This window comes from Diceros bicornis, chromosome X, assembly GCF_020826845.1.
Source record: "Diceros bicornis minor isolate mBicDic1 chromosome X, mDicBic1.mat.cur, whole genome shotgun sequence".
NCBI lineage: Eukaryota > Metazoa > Chordata > Mammalia > Perissodactyla > Rhinocerotidae > Diceros > Diceros bicornis.
In genome coordinates, this window is record NC_080781.1 from 135,963,924 (window position 1) to 135,982,474 (window position 18,551).

General features: G+C 44.0%; 1 protein-coding gene across 1 annotated transcript in view; it reads left to right on the forward strand.

Annotated features, from left to right (window-relative positions):
* LOC131400398 (circadian clock protein PASD1-like) overlaps nucleotides 1–18,339 on the forward strand; it is a 76,739-nt gene extending 58,400 nt beyond the window's left edge. Inside the window, exons 11-17 of the mRNA XM_058535132.1 lie at nucleotides 7,640–7,747; nucleotides 9,866–10,092; nucleotides 13,064–13,246; nucleotides 13,585–13,782; nucleotides 14,168–14,475; nucleotides 15,760–16,018; nucleotides 18,166–18,339. Of these exons, the coding sequence (XP_058391115.1) occupies nucleotides 7,640–7,747; nucleotides 9,866–10,092; nucleotides 13,064–13,246; nucleotides 13,585–13,782; nucleotides 14,168–14,475; nucleotides 15,760–16,018; nucleotides 18,166–18,339 (1,457 nt within the window). The remainder of the gene's footprint in view (nucleotides 1–7,639; nucleotides 7,748–9,865; nucleotides 10,093–13,063; nucleotides 13,247–13,584; nucleotides 13,783–14,167; nucleotides 14,476–15,759; nucleotides 16,019–18,165) is intronic.
* Nucleotides 18,340–18,551: the final 212 nt, after the last annotated feature.

An 18,551-nucleotide genomic window follows, 5' to 3' on the forward strand; every position in this document is an offset into this window, starting at 1 on the left:
ATCAGCCGTTTATCCATTCACCAGATGGTACTAGAGAGAATCTTATAGGGATACACAATAGGAATATGAAACCCGAGTCTGCCCTCAATGATCTGAAACTCTAGTCTGGGAGATAAGATCAAACTGCAAGAAAAAGGGTATAGAAGAACAGAAAAAGCATCCCAGAAAACCTTCCCAAGGATGCTCTTTCAACTTACCTGCCACTACATGGGTGCACGTAACAGAGCTACTAGGCTGGATCACTGCAGTGGTGACAGTGCTACGGAGAGAAAAGATGGCCTAGACATCAGAAGATAAAGGTTTGATTCCTGATTCTGCCAATTAGCAATTATGTGACATGGGGAGTTATTTTACCATGGAGAGCCTCAGTTTCCTCATCTGTAAAATGGGTGTGGTAATAATCTGCCAGGCTACCTCATATGGGTGTAGTAGAGCTCAAAGGAACCTCATTTATTAGTATACTGTCTGTATTCCTGCAATAGAGTGAAGCTTCTGTGAGAGCAGGAGCTGTCTTGTTCATCAGCATATCCCCAAACATGTTGAATAAGGCTTGCCACCCATAGTAGGAGCTCATACATATTAGATGCACAAAGGAATAGTGTATGTTACAGCACTCTGTTATTTTTGTAGCACTCTTCAAATATGTGGTAAAGGGATTTCAAGAGCAGTATAGGCAGGCTTCCACATGATTTTGCCTGAAAGGATTTGTGTGTTCCCAGGACCGTGCAGATAGACAACAGGTGTTTTTCGTATTTAAGTTCTTCTGTAACATGGAGATGCTGTGAACACATATTTTAAATATGAAGTGCTGATTTTGTATTGCATTTTCCAACTATTGCTCATTTAACAAGCTACTTCCATGTAGATAAAAGTTTCCCCCTTCTGAAAACATAACCTCTGCTTAACCTAACATTCTGTTCCAGAAAGTATGAAACAGGGAGGAAATTAGGTAGAAGAAGGCTAATTTAAACAGAGCTAATTTGAATGTTTTATTTACACACCAATTAATTGCGGTTATGCTGGGAAAAGAGGCCAAGACGTCCATATAGCTCTGGGCATCAGACTAACATCTACACAGCTGACAACCTTACTTCATCAGTCAGTCAACAGATATTTACCCAGGATCTGTAGTGTGCTATGTGTGAAGAATCCAGAGTCCTTAGACATAGTATGTTTTGAGGAAAACTGGATTAAAAAAATTCTCACTTTATAAAACTTATAAAAACTAAGTAATTATAACATTTAAAGGTAATTTTTTTAAGAAATCCATAATCCCACCACTGTGGCACAATGCTATTTAATTTTGCTTATTCCCATTCAGTCTTAGTCTACCATCATATATATTTTTTCACTTAGTTATAATGATAGCTTACATGCTACTCCATAACCTTGGCTTTCACTTATCACTACGTTCCATTTTTCTACAGTCCCGATTTTAACAGTTTCAGTAGCTATATAATAGTCTTTGGAATTGGGGAACTTGTACTTCCAATCAAGATGGAGTGACAAGGACCAGATTAACCTTCTTGCCCAAAACAGCCAAAAATAAAACAGACAAAATAAGTGAAATAACAGTTTTCAAGATAATGGACATCAAGCAGTGAGGGACAGGGACTCTTAAGAGATGGGAAATGAATGAAATGAGCCCTACAGTTGCCACAGCTTACTACCTAGCGAGTTTCCAGGCCATGTGGCTGAGAGGGAGAACACACAGGGATCCTAGTGGACTGCCTGAGTTGAAGAGACTGAGATGGAAGTATAGAGAGTCTAACGATGCTAGCAGAGTACCAGAGAGGAGAGGGCTGCGAGGAGAGACAATGTCAGGGATCTGGGAGGGGAAAGAAGCATCCAAGAGCATTAGATATTTGGCCAAGTAGCCAAATGTAAGTGTCAATGGAGTGTCCATAGGGTACAGGGGTGTACAGAAAGATATATTTGAAGTAATAATGGCCAGAAATTTTCTACATTTGATAAACGCTATAACCCAAAGATCCAAGGATCTCAACTAAACCTAAGCAGAAGAGTGAACAGAAGAGGGAGCAGTGCCAGCATTCATACAGGGCTGGGAATAGTTCCTGTTTCTACCAGCCACTCTGGAAATCCTCATAATACACAGGACACGAAGGAAGAGTGCACAGAAAGGTCTAGCCCTCGGCTAACTGTTGCTCTGCTTCTGCTTATCAGATGATTAGGGCAAGACCAAAAGGATCAAACTGTTTCCAAGTAATTTCACTATGTTCCAGAACAAAGATGAAGAATGTTCATAGGAACGCAAAAATATCGATACTCTACAGGATAAAATGAATAATATTTGGCATTGAGTCAAAGATTACCAGGCATTCAAAGAAGCAGTAATACATGACCCTTCTTGAAGAGAAAAATCAGTCAATAGAAACTTACCCAGAACAAACACAGATTTTAGAATTAGTGGACAAGGATAGTAAAACAATTATAACTGTATTACATATGTTCAAAATTTTACATAGATACATGGGAAAAAAATCTCAAAAAAAATCTCAAGTCAAAATTTGAGTAATGAAAACAGCGCTGGGTGGGATTAATGGTAGATTAAATATTGCAGATTTAGTAGATTAGTGGATTTAAAGTCAAAGCAATACAAATTCTCCAAAATTAAACACAAGGAGAAAAAAGTTGTAAAAGAACAAGAAAAAAGAAAAGAGCATTAGTTAGCTGTTAGAAACTTCAAGTGGCCAAATGTAAGTGTCAATGGGGTGTCTATAGGGTACAGGTGTGTACCGAAAGATATATTTGAAGTAATAATGGCCAGAAATTTTCCACATTTGATAAACGCTATAACCCAAAGATCCAAGGATCTCAACTAAACCTAAGCAGAAGAAACATGAAGAAAACCACACAAAGCACACACCAGTCCCCCGCCAGGGATCATCGTATTTTGATCTGTCAGTTGTTGCTGTAGACAACTCTGTATTCAAAGAAGCATGTTCTATTGAAAACAGCTGTTAACTGGCAAGGACTTGAGAACAAGGCAATGTGTTGAATACAAAGTTCCTTCCACGAAAACCACCACCTCACCATTTGGACAGCATTGGCTAATGTAGCAGCATCAATGCCAATCCGAAGCAGATTCTCCCTAATTGACTCTGTCCCAGATACTTTATGGTAATGATCAGTTTAGGTGACTCATCTTACCAGCTACTGACATTCTGCCATCCATCCCTAGAGATCTCTTGCTCCTGAACCGCGTAGCACTAAACAAGCAAGTTTGGCAGATTTGGAGCTTGTACATTATCAGGTTGCTTTTTTACCCAAATTCATTGTGCCTGGAGGTGGCAGGCAAATCTTCAGAAGCAGCTGGCTTTGAGCATGAACCCCAGGGCGTGGGTGGGGTGGGAGAGCCATCATCCACATCAGACTCAGAAGCACTCTGCCTAAGCTGATTATGTATTAATGGGGAGGACAGGGCAAACCTGGTTAAGGGAGTAATCGTGAAAGCATCTACCAGTGATTTTATCCCTACTATGAGGTAGGCACCTAATCATTTATTCATTCAGCAGATGCCTATTGGAACCTAAAAAGTGGTCTAAGAAGGCCAGCCCTAACTCCATCTAGGGGTGGGGGGTGACATGGTACTTATGATAGAATAATAACAATACCAATAACTGAAGTGTATTGAGGACTTCTTATGCATCAGGCATTGGGCTGGGTGCTTAACTCCCATAGCAACCCTATGAGGCATTATCATTCCAGTTTTAAAGATGGTGAATCTTGGATTCTTTCTATTGAATAACTTACCCAATGTTGCACAGTAAGTGGCAGAGCCAAGATTCAAACCCAGGCCTGTCTGATCCCAATATCTGTTTCTTACTATATAATGAAGCATCTACTTTCAAAACTCTCTGTTTTTTCACATTGTCCTATTCTTTGTTTTTTGGCTTCCCTTTCTTTATATTTTTGAACATTTTAAGTGTGTTTATTTTAAAGGCCATTTGAGACCCATTCATTTATTGATTCATTGAACATATATTTACTCAACATCTACTACGTACTGCACACTGTTTTAGGTGAGGGGGGTGGATACATCAGTTAACAAAATTGAAAAATTCCTGCTCTAGAGGAGCTTAAATTTTAGCAGGAGGAGATAGATGATAAACTAGATAAGTATATTAAATAAATCATAGATTAGAAGGTGATAAGAGCTATTGAAAAGTAGAGCAGGATGAGAGGGATTAGGAATGCAACAGATGGGGGAGTGCAGTGTCAAATATGAGCAAAGATTGAAGGAGGTGAGAAAGCTAGCCATGAAGATATCTGGGGGAAAACTCAAGAAGAGGGAAAACCAAAGCAAGGCCTTGAGGTGGAAGCGTGCCTGGTGTTTATAGAGGAATAGCAGGGAGGCCAGAGGGGCCGGAGCGGAGTGAAGAAAGGTGAGAGTAGGTATGGATGGAATCAGAGATGTAATGGGGGTCAGGTCGATTAGGGCCTTGGAAGCCATTGTACGGCTTTGGGGTTTACTCTGAATGAAATGGAGAACGATTGGAGAGTTGTGAGCAGAAGAGTGACGTAATCTGATTAGTTTATTAAAAGAGTCACTATGTTGAGAGCAGACTGTGGGGAGGAGGGGTAGGAGTGGAAGCTGGGAGTTGAGTTAGGAGGCTATCTCAGCAATCCAAGTGAGAGATGATGATGGCTTGGAGCAGGGTAGTAACAGTGGAAGTTTTGAGAAGTGGTCAGATTCTAGATCTATTTTGAAGGAAGAACGCTTGGATTTGCTGACACTGGATGAGATGTGTGAGAAAGAGAGAGGAGTTGGGGATGACTTTAAGGTGCTTGACCTGGGCAACTGGAAAGATGGCACTGCGTTAACTGAGATAGAGAAAACTGTGGGAAGAATTCACAAGCTTAGGGGTATTTGCTGGGGAATGTAATAACGGGGTCTCAGTTTTGAAAATGTCGATGTTTGAGATGCATATTAGACAGTCAATTGGAAATATGGAGCTGGACTGGAGATAAGAATTTGGGAATCATCAACATGGATGGTCTTAAAGCTATAGACTTGGATGAGGTCATCAGGGGACTAAGTATAGATAGAGACGAGGACCAAGGACTAAGCCTGGAGCACCTCCAAAGTTGAGATTAGGGAAAAGAGCAGGAATCAGCAATGGAGACTAGAGGAAGTGACCAGTGAGGTAAGAGGTAAGTCAAGTGAAGAAAGTATTTCCAGGAGGGGGACTGATAAACAATGTCAAACACTGCTGATAGATTGGGTAGATTGACAACTCAGAAGTGACCATTAGATTTAGGTCCTGGAAGCCATTGCTGAACTTGAGAAAGATTTTGGTGGACTATAGATGAGACCAGGGAGGTATCATCTGATTGAGCAGATTTAAGAGAGGATGGTGGAATTGGAGACATTGAGTACCCTTTTGAGAAGTTTTGCTGTCAAGGAAATCACATAAACAGAGTGGTAGGTGAAGGAGAGGTGGGATCCAGAGAGGATTTTTTTTCTTCTTTTTTCTCCCCCAAAGCACCAGTACATAGTTGTGCATAGTTGTAAGTTCTTCTGGTTCTTCTATGTGAGCCGCTGCCACAACATGGCTACTGACAGAGGCGTGGTGTGGTTCTGCGCCTGGGGGAACTGGGCCCAGGCTGCCAAAGTGGAGGGCGCCCGACTTGAACTGCTAGGCCATCAGAGCTGGCTCCAGAGAGGATTTTTAAATGGAGTGTGTTTTTCCAGTTCTACTCTATTTTATCTAGCATTTTTTCCATGTCTATTCAATCTGTTATCTTGACTGGATGCCCTAAAGCACTTTTTTTTTCAAAAAGTAAAATGCAAGGATCTCTTAAAAGTCACTCAGAGCACTTCTGACATTAAGCTAATCATGGGGAAAATGTGAAGATTGGGGGATGTACTTCTTGCTTGCTGCCCTCACAATGTACACTCATTTCTAGTTCACATAGGTGTCAGGTATTGGAGCCTGCACTTGAAGCCTACCCCATGCCCAGCCTTAAACGCTGTGCTTCTCTTTTTAGATTCTTTAGCATACTGTTCATGGAGACAATTATGGAATAAAAATGCATCCAAAACTCCTCTTATACTTGTAAACGCATATTGATTGTCCTCCTATCCCCATGTATGCATTTTCATTTCATCTGTATTTTTAGCTTCTAGCTGCCTCTCTTGAAAGACTGTCTTCAGGTCTCAGTCCTGAATGCATTTTAGACTGGTATATTTTTGCTTCCAAAATAGTTGTTTTGCTTTGTTTTTTTCCCAAGCCAGTTACCATTACTGCACATGATTCTGTCATTTAAGTTCATTTAAGCTCACTGCATTTGTATTGATCGGCTAAAACATAGGAACACATAAAAATGGACATCTTAATGAACATCTGAGTATACATGTTTCTATTGAAAATCATCCAAGAATCATCCAAGGAGCTAGTGATTAAATCAATACATGCCTATGATAAAGAACAGAAGGAAGAGGATAGAGAAAGAGAGGTCATATCCCATCTCAACGAATAGCACCCCACCAGAATATCTCCCTAAATAATGAAAGGATTGCCACATCCCCAGCACCATATTCCTTGTTTTAAGGAGTACAAAACACAGTGCAGTTGAGCAGTGAGATTGTGCAACTTCCTGAAGTTCAAATGCTGGGGTTTAATCTAGGGGAGTGTGCTCCAACAAACAGGTTCCTTGTAGAAAAGAAAGCACGAGTCAATGTCTTCATCCAGTCCAAAAAAAAAAAAAAAGAACTAAATTTTTTGGCAGGGATGTAAAAGATTTCACTGCTAAACCAGGTACTTATATTTCATATGAGCAGTGAGCCCCAGACTATTCAAAAAGGACTCAGTTGTTAAGGAAATGGAAGTGGATCACTAAATAGGAGTATAACATATATGATTTAAAGCAGCAAATGGCTTAAATTGAGGTAGCCAGGGTTAGGGAAAAGGGTCCTGCATTCAAAGTCACTGGATTCTCTCTGGCTCTGCTTCTAACTTGCTGTATGACCTTCTCCTCTTTGACACTATCAAATGGGGAGGTTGCACTAGAAGCTCTCCAGGGCCATTTCCATCTCTCTGCTACTATAAGAAAGGTACTTCTGCTAATAATACTTTCAACTTTAATCTTTGTTACAAACATGGAGTGGTCATTAAGCAGCCCCTAATTGGCCTCTCCTTGCTCTAAAGCCAATGCTGCATGTGTAGGACCTCTGGAAAGATGGCCCCATCAGTGGTGGTGCCCTTCTCGTACAGCCTTCCCACCTCTCTGAACTAGCAGGTCTGCATCCTCCCAACACCTCTGAAGGGCATATTTTATTTTTGCCTCAGCCTTTGATTGGTACACATTTTTCTTACACTTGTGCTTTTAGCACATGTATATTCTGTTTCTCTTCTCAATTTTGAGAATTTGTAGTACGTAGTACCCGTGGTCTCTGCTTGTTGTTATCTTCCAGCAATATTTTTCAAGAACATGTTTCATGATGGTTTAGTGTTAGGTATTCAATTGATTGTAGCAATGCTAGAAATTGTGATGTGAAATGCATCAAAGTTGTGTTCTGCCTCTGTTTCCTGTTACTTACTTACTTCTTTGTCTCCAAATTGAAATGTCATCTCCTGCTCATTTGGAAATTCCAAGGATCAAGTTAATATTGTAGCGGTCAAGCAGTGTAGACCACAAGAATCTGTTCCTGTAATTCAGATAGAGTCTGATACATCTTTGGACTCCAACGTATCTTCTCCAGAAACCATACCTGAATCTCCAGGTAGGTACATGTAGGCATTTCTACAGGGACTAGCAGAAGAAAAATAGTAGCCTTCAGGGTAGTTACAATTTTTCAAGTGAAGATAATGTTCTATTTATAATGGTGTGAAATCACAAGAGTGAATTATAACTTTCTTCATCTTCTATAAATTATTTGAGCTGATGATTTGAGAGCAATTAAAATGAATATCTCATCAATGGTTCGAGTGCTTGGGAATTATTTTATTCTCTCCCATTTAATTTTTTTCTTTTTTTTGTTTGTGGGGAAGATCAGCCCTGAGCTAACATCCATGCCAATCCTCTTCTTTTTGCTGAAGATGACTGGCTCTGAGCTAACATCTATTGCCAATCCTTCTCCTTTTTTTCCCCAAAGCCCCAGTAGATAGTTGTATGCCATAGTTGCACATCCTTCTAGTTGCTGTATGTGGGACGCCGCCTCAGCATGGCCAGAGAAGCAGTGTGTTGGTGCGCGCCCGGGATCCAAACCCGGGCCGCCAGTTGCAGAGCAGGTGCACTTAACCGTTAAGCCACAGGGCCGGCCCCCTCTCCCATTTAATTTTAATAGTCTAAAGATTGGTGCTAGCTCTCAGGCCTTGGAGGAATAGCATGTTATCTTTCCATCCTTGTGCGGTCTTTCCTGCTATGGCATAGTAGTTGAATTCCAAAGAAACCTCTTGTTTTTAAAAACTGTACTGTAAGAAGAATTGTTAGTAAAGGGCAAAAGGGATAGTCTCTTATTACATAAGTTTCAATATTAAAGACATTTCATAAATATAATTTTATAATAAATACAAAACTTGAAGCAGTGGTGGATGAATAATACAGATCATGTCCTCTAATTAGCTAATCTTATCATAGATAATTTGTATCGTGGAATCTCCATATATAGAAGTAATACCTCTATTTTTTAAATACCCTAGTTAACACCCTCTCCAGTATTGCTGTCAACCTCAAAGCTTTGCTAAAAAAAAATTCTTTCAAAACAATTCATTTGGTGGGGAGGGGCAAAGTCCATGAACCTGTGACTGTGATTTATAAAATGTATAAGAGCAATATAGTTTTAAATTTGCACACAGTAAAATTCACTCTGGGGAGTCATATATCAAGACCACAAGACCAAACAGAACAGTTCTATCACCTTCAGAAGCCCTTCATTCTGCCTCTGTGAACTCAAACTCTCCCTCATCTCTGACAACCATTGATCTGTACTCCATCTCTTGTTTCCTTTTTCGAGAATGTCATGTAAATGGAATCATACAATATCTAGCCTTTTTGGTTTGGCTTTGTTAACAAAATGCATTTAAGATTCATCCATGTTGCATGAGTCAGTGGTTTGTTCCTTTTTTCTTGCTGAGTCGTACTGCATCTTATGTACGTACCACAGTTGTTTTTTTTAAAATCCACTCCACTCGTCTGTAGAGGGACATCTGGGTTGTTTCCAAGTTTTTGGTGATGATAAATAAAGCCCCTGTAAGCATTTGTGTAGAGGCTTTTTTGTGTGTGAATATAAAATTCTAATTCCCTTGGGTAAATTCCTGGGAGAGTGACTGCCGGGTCATATGGGAAGTGTATGGGAAAGAAACTGCCAAATCATTTTCCAAAATGACTCCACCATTTTGCATTATTCAAATAATGTTCTCCACTTTGCTTTGGGGGCTGTGGAAGGAGAATCATGTCGCGACACTGCCAAGAACACTTCAAGCACCCCTGAGATCTCGCATTCTGGGGAACCTAGTTTTTCAGACGTGATTTATGACTAGGTTTAATTTGGTTTTGTTGATTTGAAAGTACCAAATTTCCAGAAGCAGAGCCAAAATAATTTTATAATGAAGACATACTTAACATGAATGGGTTTGGACTGCCGCTTATGCTTGGGTGGGTGGAGGTAAAGTCAAACACTCCCTCCTTTTTCTTCATTTTCAAATATGAACAGATTTTTAAGTAGTGTTCTGAATTAATCCTGGTACCTGGCACATCTAATTCTTAAAATGGAATAAAACTGGACTGTCCTATTTTTATGACTTATAAAAGAAAATAAGGAGAAATCTGTATAATCTCTTTGATAATGTTGGTACTTTTGCTTTTTTGGTCATAAATTCCACTGTGCTCTCCTCCTCAGCTACATCATCTTTGCAAAGCTTTGAATTCGACCGTGAAGTGGAAGACGTGGATGAGGTGGGAGAGGTGGAGCAGGTGGACCAGATGGATGAGATGGAAGAGCTGGAGCAGGTGGATGAGGTGGAGCAAATAGAGCAGGTGGAGCGGGTGGAGCAGGAGGCCCAGGTGGAGCAGGTGGACCAGGAGACTGTCTCATCATCCAGCGTGGCTGCTGGCATCAGTGATCAGGTGCCCCTGGAAGTCTTGCCCCACGTATTTATGTGGACCACTGACCCTGCAAAGCTCTGAATTTCCTCTCTTGTGCCCAGTTTCACTTTGCAGAAAGCATGCTCTTTGTTTTTTTAACTGTTATCACCATTTCTGTCCTACTGGATTTTCAGATGCAGCTGAGAATCCAGTGGGTCCTAGCAAACAGGGAGGTTGGAGGTTCTCTAAGTAAGACCAATCCCTGTTCTTCTCTTAATGTGAAATATGCAAATAGTCTTTGTGCTTGAGAGAACGTTTGAGCCAAATAGGAAGCTTAACTACTAAGAAAAAGCAGTATTTTTATAAGCCGTGCTCCTCCTCACCTGTGAGGGGATGCTAACCATCTCAAGGGAAGACGACTTTCCTGCCTACCCATACCAACACCTCCCCACCAGCAGCTAAGTTTCCCCAATGGAGTTTTTATTAGGTTACAAGCATGCCTTTCAGAATGTTAGATATGTCCAACCGTCAAATGTCAGCACCAATATATGGTCTGAAGCCAAAACAAAACAGTTGGATTAACTGCTCGGTTGCTCTTCTATCCCCAAATTTGTGTACCTAATCACAGCTTGGGATGATCATCTTTTATATTAGACAGGATTATTAAAATCAGGATTGGCAGCCAAGATAATGCGTTTATGGTCTGTTATGTGGAATTGTGTGCATTAATTACCAAGCCTAAGATGAGTCACTCCATTCCTAATGCCAAAGGCATCCTCTTCTAATGAGAAGAACTGACGGCTAGGAGACAATTGTTTGAGTTTGGCCCCAGCAGTGTGACCATGGCACATACCTGAGTCTCAGTTTCTCCATCTTGAAATGGTCTGCTTGCCTTGTCGTAATTTTTGGACTTGTATGAAAATTCTTTCAACTATTTAAAAGAAAATTTCTGTAGAAATCCATTTTGTCCTTATGTCCATATTATGCTAAAAAGTTGTTGTTCCCCTTTCACCTTGACAGGTTTCTCTTCTTTGAATTAATTTATAATTAAACTTTAAATATAACTTTTGTTTAAAATAGTCAAAATAACCAGCAATGAGCATGTGTAGTCTGGCTCTGCTCGTGATAGCGCGTGCTTTAGGCTTATTTCTGGGTGCCGAGGATTGGCAAACTGGAATGTACCCAGAAGGTGGAGACCAGGATGGAGGGGGTGGGAAATGTCATATGGTCAGTAGTGGAAGGCACTGGAGAAGGGAGACTGGGAAGGGACAGGGCAGCTTGATCTGAATAGGTGCAGGGCCATCATGCTCCTGAAGTGTAAGATGTCTCCAGTGAATCAAACTAGGGCAGAGAGCTAGCGGCTCAGGGAAGGCAGCTTTCCGCTCCCTTCAAGGAAGCCCTTCTCAGCTGGGTTAGGTTACTCCCCCAGGTGGTGAGCCCCCTCCTCTTCAGTGGAAGGGTTTGAGTCAAGGCTTGGTAGCTCATTTGCCAGGGACAGCAGAGAAAAGATTCCTGCCTGGAGAAGAGAGGATAAATGTGATAACCTGTAAGGTTTGTCTCCTCCAGTCCTGAGTTTGGAGATTTTTTTTTGTCTAATGAATGCCTGCTTTCTTATTAGAAGATATATATACTGTATAGCAAAAGAAGGACAATTAGACCATTCCCAATGGATAAAAAATACATATATAATTTTTTATTCCAAGTATATTCCATACAAGTTGATTCTCTCTCTCTCTTTAAGAACTCAACTGTGTGGTTCCATTAACCATAAAGGAGTTGAAGGCCCCCAGTGTGATCTCATAGACTGTCTGATTTTTGCTCTCTAGCAGTTGCATGTGTGTGTACCTTTTTCTCATCGTTGGTACTGGGATTGTGGATTGGGACGGAGGCTCTCTTATCTTGTTTATACATGCAGTGTCTAGCACAGATCAAGGCAAACAACAGTTGTTTCCAGGTCCTACTTACAGCTTTGACAGAGAGTTCTTTTCCAAGAATCCCACCTCTTTTCTGTCCCCTTCAGCCAATCCGTTGAGAAGTCCTATTCACTTTCTTAATTTCTCTCAGATGTGTCCCTTCTTGTCTATGTCTCCTGCCTCTGGTCTGTTTCAGGCCCGTTATCTCTACCTTGAGTTACCTCCACAGCCTTCTAACTGGCTTCTCTCTGACTCCAAGCTTACACTCTCCCGTCAGTTCATCTTCCACACTGTTGCCAGAAGGCATGTTTTACAACGTAGATCTGAGCGTGTCACTTCCCCAATCAGATCAGTGTTTTAGAACGCTCCTTCTGGCAGCAGCACAAGATGTCTGATGAATAAAATCCAAGTCCCTCGGCCGCCTAAACTTGTATGGTCTTCACAAGGCTCTTCTGGCTTCCCTTTCACATGTGATTTGCCTCATCCCCTCTATTCCACCCAACCTGAAGCATTGCTTTGTCCTCCAACACAGTCTGTACTTTTATAAACCTGTAAATTTGTGTATTTCCAGATCTGAGGCTGTTACTCAAGTTAAAATTAGATTTCTAGGGCCAAAAGGAGGATATTCCTTCAAGTACTATAACTGTGTTTGGGCAGTAGCTACTTTATAGGGCACTGTGAAGGTCAGATCTATGAATTTCTGTACAGTGCTTAGAAAAGTGCCTGGAACAAAGGAAGCGCCAGTTGAGCATTCTTCTTCTTCTCACTGCAGTGCTAACAGGGGCATCCGATGGGTGTTTCCCATGTGCCTCATTTGTGATCTCCACTTTGGGCAGGCTGCTCCACGTCTCTGAGCAAATTCCACAGCTTTATGTTTAGGGAGAAAATTAGACTAAATGATCCCCGTGATCCATTTCCGATCTAGAGTTCCTGGATTCTCTAACCATTTCCTCAAACTTTCTAGTGGTGAATGAAATCAGGATTGGAGTGCCATTGTTCACATTCTTAGTCTTTCAAAACTTGGAAAGAAAACAACATGGTATGATTTGGAGAACCCGGGGTCCCTGTAGTATATGAAACATAGTGATTCCTCCCCACAGCCATTACAACCACCATCATCAATTGCGTCGTACATCAACAGACGTGAGCTGGAACTGATGAAGAAATTCAAGGAGCAGCTGGAAGAGAAGACTCAGATGCTGCAGGCTGACATCAGGAGCCAGCAGAATGCACTGGAAATGATGAGGGAGCAGCTTCAGACAATGCAGGATTCTAAGTTTCAGGTCAGAGACCAGTTCCATGTAAGTGGCAGAGGGTGGAGGAGAAAGGGACCTCGACGATCTTTAAGGAGTTAGTCAATAGGGCCAGCTAGTAGTGACAGTTGTGCCCCACGGCATCATGGGACATCTGGAGCAATCTTCAGCAGGGACTTAGGGCTTTGCCCTTTTTCTCTTGGCTGCAGAAGCTGAGATGGACCCAGCCAGGCTCTTGCAGTGGCAGATGTGGCTCATATATAGCCAAAGCTTCCTATGGGCAATCTCATTTCATGCCCAGCATGTCTTGTGCCCTGAGGAACGGTGTGGCCCCTGAACAAGACCTTTGTAATACTGTGTCCTTACAGATGCAGCCAAACACCTCACTCCACATTGAAAGTCCTCAGTCCCCGTCTTCGGAGCCAGTGCCCAAGAAACAATGCACTGAGCAAATGAAGAGGTCCCTCCCAGATCTCAAGGAGGCCAAACAGTTCTGTGGTTCATATTCATCTCACTCTTTCAAATTCTCTGAAGAGCGTGGGGAGCCTTACAATGCCTCGACACAGGTATGGAAAGCCTGTTTTAACTGTGTAGCTGAAAGAGGATTTCATTTTCATGAAAACTGGGGCTCACCTGGTTCTCCTGAGGGGTTAGTGGCTACTCAGTTGGCTGCAGTTCATTTGCCTGAGGTTAGAAATCATGGTTAACTAGACCTGGACACACACGCACACGTCCATGTACGTATGTGCTGGATTGCAGCTTCTCACAGCCAGGAGCGTGACTGCAACTAGTGCCCAGCCAAACAAGTAGACGGTCACCAGCGCGCTGTGCCCAGAGAGGCAGGACTACCGTTGTCTTCTGCTTTGGGAAAATGGAGTGGGAGTGTCCAATCAATTTCTGGGAGGCTCCTGCAGACACTAAGGTACTTTTGTCTCTTTCCTTTTGATGCAGCAGCACCTGCAGGAGCAGGAACAACACCTGCGGCAGCAGCTGCAACAGATGCAGGAGCAACAGATGCAGCAGCAGATGCAGGAGGAGCAGCTACAGGAACAGCCACCACAGCATAATGTCATTGTGGAAAATCAGACACCGCAAATAGGCCTGCCAAACCAAACTGGCCTCTCTGTGCCCCTCTATGATGATCCTGTGACGTTCATACAGACCCAGCCCATCGTTCCTGTCCAATTAGGAGCTGAGCAACAGCCCTCTGCGTACTATCAGGATGAAAACCTTGGGGGCCCGAAAGATGAGAGTCATAGGTACGAAGTGCATGGAATGATGATAAGGGATAACGTCTCTGCTTTCCCCTTGTGGCTGGACACCATGCCTGAGACCATTGGTGACTTGCCCACGGGACACCAAAAGCCCCCTCATCAAAAGCAATGTGCTCCCACTCATCTTGCTCTGTGGCCACTGGGTCCCCTGCCTCTGCATGCACAGTGCAGGGCCAAGCATGCACCGATGGAGCAGAGGAGTCTCCATGAAAATAGGGGGACTAGATAAGGAAGCCTCCAAGCTAGGGATTTGGCATGCAAATCTTGAAATCACTGGGCTTCATCCACCCAAGCACAATCTCACGGGCACAGTGTGTCTTCAGCGAAGTCTTGAGTGCCCACAGCTGAATACCTCCTGGGTTCCCAGCTTCCATCTCCCACTTCAGTGGGATCACAGTAGACCAGGTGAAGGGGTCTGCATGGCATTGATTATCTTTATGAGGGAAGTGGCTGTGAAACGGTTGCTAGATTGCCATTGCATACCTAAAGAGCCAAGAACACAGGATTCAGTCCTTGGAGGCAGGATGAAGACATGAACACATTTTCTGCTCAGTCATAAAGTCTTTGGTCCCAAATGCCAGAAAGAGAAGGTTCTGTTCAGCGATGAAGGAATTGCATAGCACGTACTTGGTGCCTGATAAATATATTTGAATGAATGCCAGCTTTCTGAGCTGGCCTCCCAGAGCTCTCCGGATTTCCTTCTGGGCTTTCCTTTAGGATCAGTGACCCTGACATGTGAGGTGGGTTAATGCCATGTTTCCCACTGGCCTGATCATCAGAATCAGCCTGAGGAGGTTGTTGAAAGTGCAGATTTGGAGTCGAGGATGGGGCTCAGAAATCTCTATTTATCTCACGACCCCCAGGCTTAGGGTTGTAGTTAGAGCACTGGACTTGGAGTGAGGAAATCAGCCTGGCAGCCCCTCTCAGCCACTAGCTCCATTAGTGAGGAAGAGCAAGTCTCTCGCTTTGGGGTAGGTGAAGTGACTTGCACAAGACCGCAGAGATCACCATTGTGGCAGAACCAGGACTGTCCAAGTAATATAAATAAAACCACTTGAGACAAATAACTGTAATTTATCTCAATGTTTACATTTGCTTTACCTTGGAAAATTGAGTCTTACTCACACCAAAGTGAGAGTACAAAGAAGTGAAGCCTGATTTAGCCACCAAGACCAGATGTGCCTTAAGCACCTACTGATGAGCCAGACAATGTCTTCTGGGTCATTGTTTCTAGATTCATGTCACTGTAACATGTTTCTTCTCTCACAGTTTTCTTCCTGAGGACCAGCAGGGGTCCTCCATGAATCTGCTGCCCATGGCACATAGCCCAAGCTCGGAGATTGCCTCTACCAGTTTTGCTCAATGTCTCATTGGTTCTGACCCAAACTTAGCCTCCCTGGAGACCCCGCAGGAGTACATCCATCTTTGGCAACAGCCACCAGATCCACAGCATCACCTTTACCTCCAAGACAATATTTGGACTTCCAGTGAGCAGGCCGATCTGCAAGACCAAGCCGCCTGGCCCCAGGTATACCATCCTCTCCTCCTCTGCCCCCCAACCCAGGTCAGGGGATTCTGCACAGAGGCAGGCCCCTTCCCTGTAGGGCGCACACCACAGGAGTACACTCCATGTGTGAAATCCAGACTTCAAAGCTCAATAAATTTGAGGGTGGTTACTCACATGGTGGTAGCACTCACTGCTGAGTACAAAGATTCTCTTCAGGCTTCCATGAAAAAGTGAGCTATCCTCATGGATATTAAATGCAATCTGACTTGGAAACTTCTCAAAAATGTTACCTGTGCGAAGTGACTCATGCTGTATGCTGAGCTCGTTGCCCCAGCCCAGACCCCTTTCTGAACTCATGGATTTTTAGTTCTGCTACAAAATCCAGGCCTAGTGTGGGTGTGTTTCCTCATACCAAATATGAACCAAGGGTCCTACTGTTGGATGTGCTTGGTATCTATCCATGGGGTGTCTCGTATTTGTCAGGGAAGACTCTACTTTGGGGACCATCTGCAATGGCCATGTTTCCAGGGCAGTGGTGGGAGTGGTGGGAGCTGGTTCAGATGGCAGTCACATAGCAGGTTTTGCTCCCTGGTACACTCCCAGCAGACCCTTTGGGGACCACAAACTCCTGATCTGACTAACAGCACTTATAAAGGGTATTGTGATTCTGGCATTAGAAATCTTAATAGACCCTAACCTCTTTTTTAAAAATGAAAAACAAGAAAAATCGGTAAGCTAAGGCAGAATGAAGGAGTTTGGATATTTTATTTATTTATTTAATTTGTGAGGAAGATCAGCCCTGAGCTAATATCCATGCTAATCCCCCTCTTTTTGCTGAGGAAGACCGGCTCTGAGCTAACATCTGTTGCCAATCTTCCTCCTTTTTTTTTTCCCCCAAAGCCCCAGTAGATAGTTGTATGTCATAGTTGCACATCCTTATAGTTGCTGTATGTGGGACGCGGCCTCAGCATGGCCGGAGAAGTGGTGCATCGGTGTGCACCTGGGATCCGAACCCGGGCTGCCAGTAGCAGAGCGCGTGCACTTAACCGCTAAGCCACAGGGCAGGCCCGAGTTTGGATATTTTAAATGGCTAAAGGTGTGATTAATTTCACATACACACCTTAACCCACTGGCCCGCCAGCCCTCCAGGGAGTTGATCTGTGAGAGGGACTGCCCACACGAAGAGATCAGATGATCAGTGGACCCTGTGGTTCAGTTACCATCCAGCCTCTGGTGAGACCCTTCCTCATGCCAGCTCTCAAGGTGCTTCCCCTCTGGATGGGCCCTGAGAGGCAGAGCTGAGACGAAGCTGAGCAGATATCCCGGGGAAGTGGAGAAGGGTGGACCCCGGAAGGCTGTGCAGATAGGAGATCGCAGCAGAACAGCCAAGGTTCAGGACCATGTGGGAACTTGCCTGTCCATAAGACTTCAGGGGCTCCCCACACCCTGACCTGGCTCATCTGCACCGCCTTCTGGGCCCTCCCTCTCTCTGGGTCCCCAGACACCTCCAGCTTTTTGCCCATAGCCCAGCCCCGCTCCTTCTGCTGCTTCTGTCTTCTCCTCCACCCTCTTGAGTTCCACTTGTTGAAATCTTGCATCACCTTCAAAACCCAGCCCAAGGGGTCCCTCCTCCTCCAACAGAAAAGATTCCCTTAGCCCATTCTTTGTAACACCATTTTTGTGTCTGTCCCTCCTTCCACCTCCACAGCCCAGAGTGGATTGTTCCCTCACCCATCACATTGTTCAAGTGGGCCAGGTAGCTTCCAATCAGGCTCAGCATGGCAGTCACTTAGTCCGAGTAGAATAATGGCAAGGTCCCAGGGTAGGGGCAGGGAGAGACCTTTCAAGGCCTTGGCTAGCCAGGGCTGCCAGAGAAGTTGGGCCGGGCAGGGCCAGCCAGGGGACCCAGTAGCCTTAGACATCAAGACAAGTTTGGGAGAGCCCAGGCGTGCGTCTGCTGGTCTTCGAGCTAAGATGCCGTTGGGAGAGAGAAGCGGGGAGGAACCCCATTTCCCCAGCTCTACCTTCTACCAGCACCTTGCAGGCTTGTGTTCCCAAGAGGTGCTTCTCAGCAGCTTGCTGCCTTGAACTAAAGGGATCCTCCCTCCACCACAAAATGGGCCCAGAAACTCTAGAAGAAGACTCCAGCTTGTCTCCCTTTTTCTCAGCAGGCACCAGTTCCTGAAGCAGGAGCCCGAGGACCTCCAGTTCCAGAGGCTTTCCAGGCCCCTGCTGAATATCCGCCAGGCAAAATCGGCTATTTCGTGCCTGCAGAGCAGTCCGACTTGGAGCAGCAGCAGCAGCAGCAGCAGCAGCAGCAGTACTTTCAGACCAAGCCTTGAGAGAAGAGGGGGAGACAGGCTGATGAGTCCTGCATGGCCAGGGGACCTCCAAGGTTCACCGGGTCCCCGGGAGTAGGGGTTGGGGGGTGGGTAGGGATACTTGTCTTTCCTGCTAAGTTCTTTCTGTAGTTGTTAGAGGAGCACAACCTGTTTCTTGGAAGGCATGCTGCAGAGGCAGCCTATGATCCCTAGTGTGCTAGAGGGTGACAGCA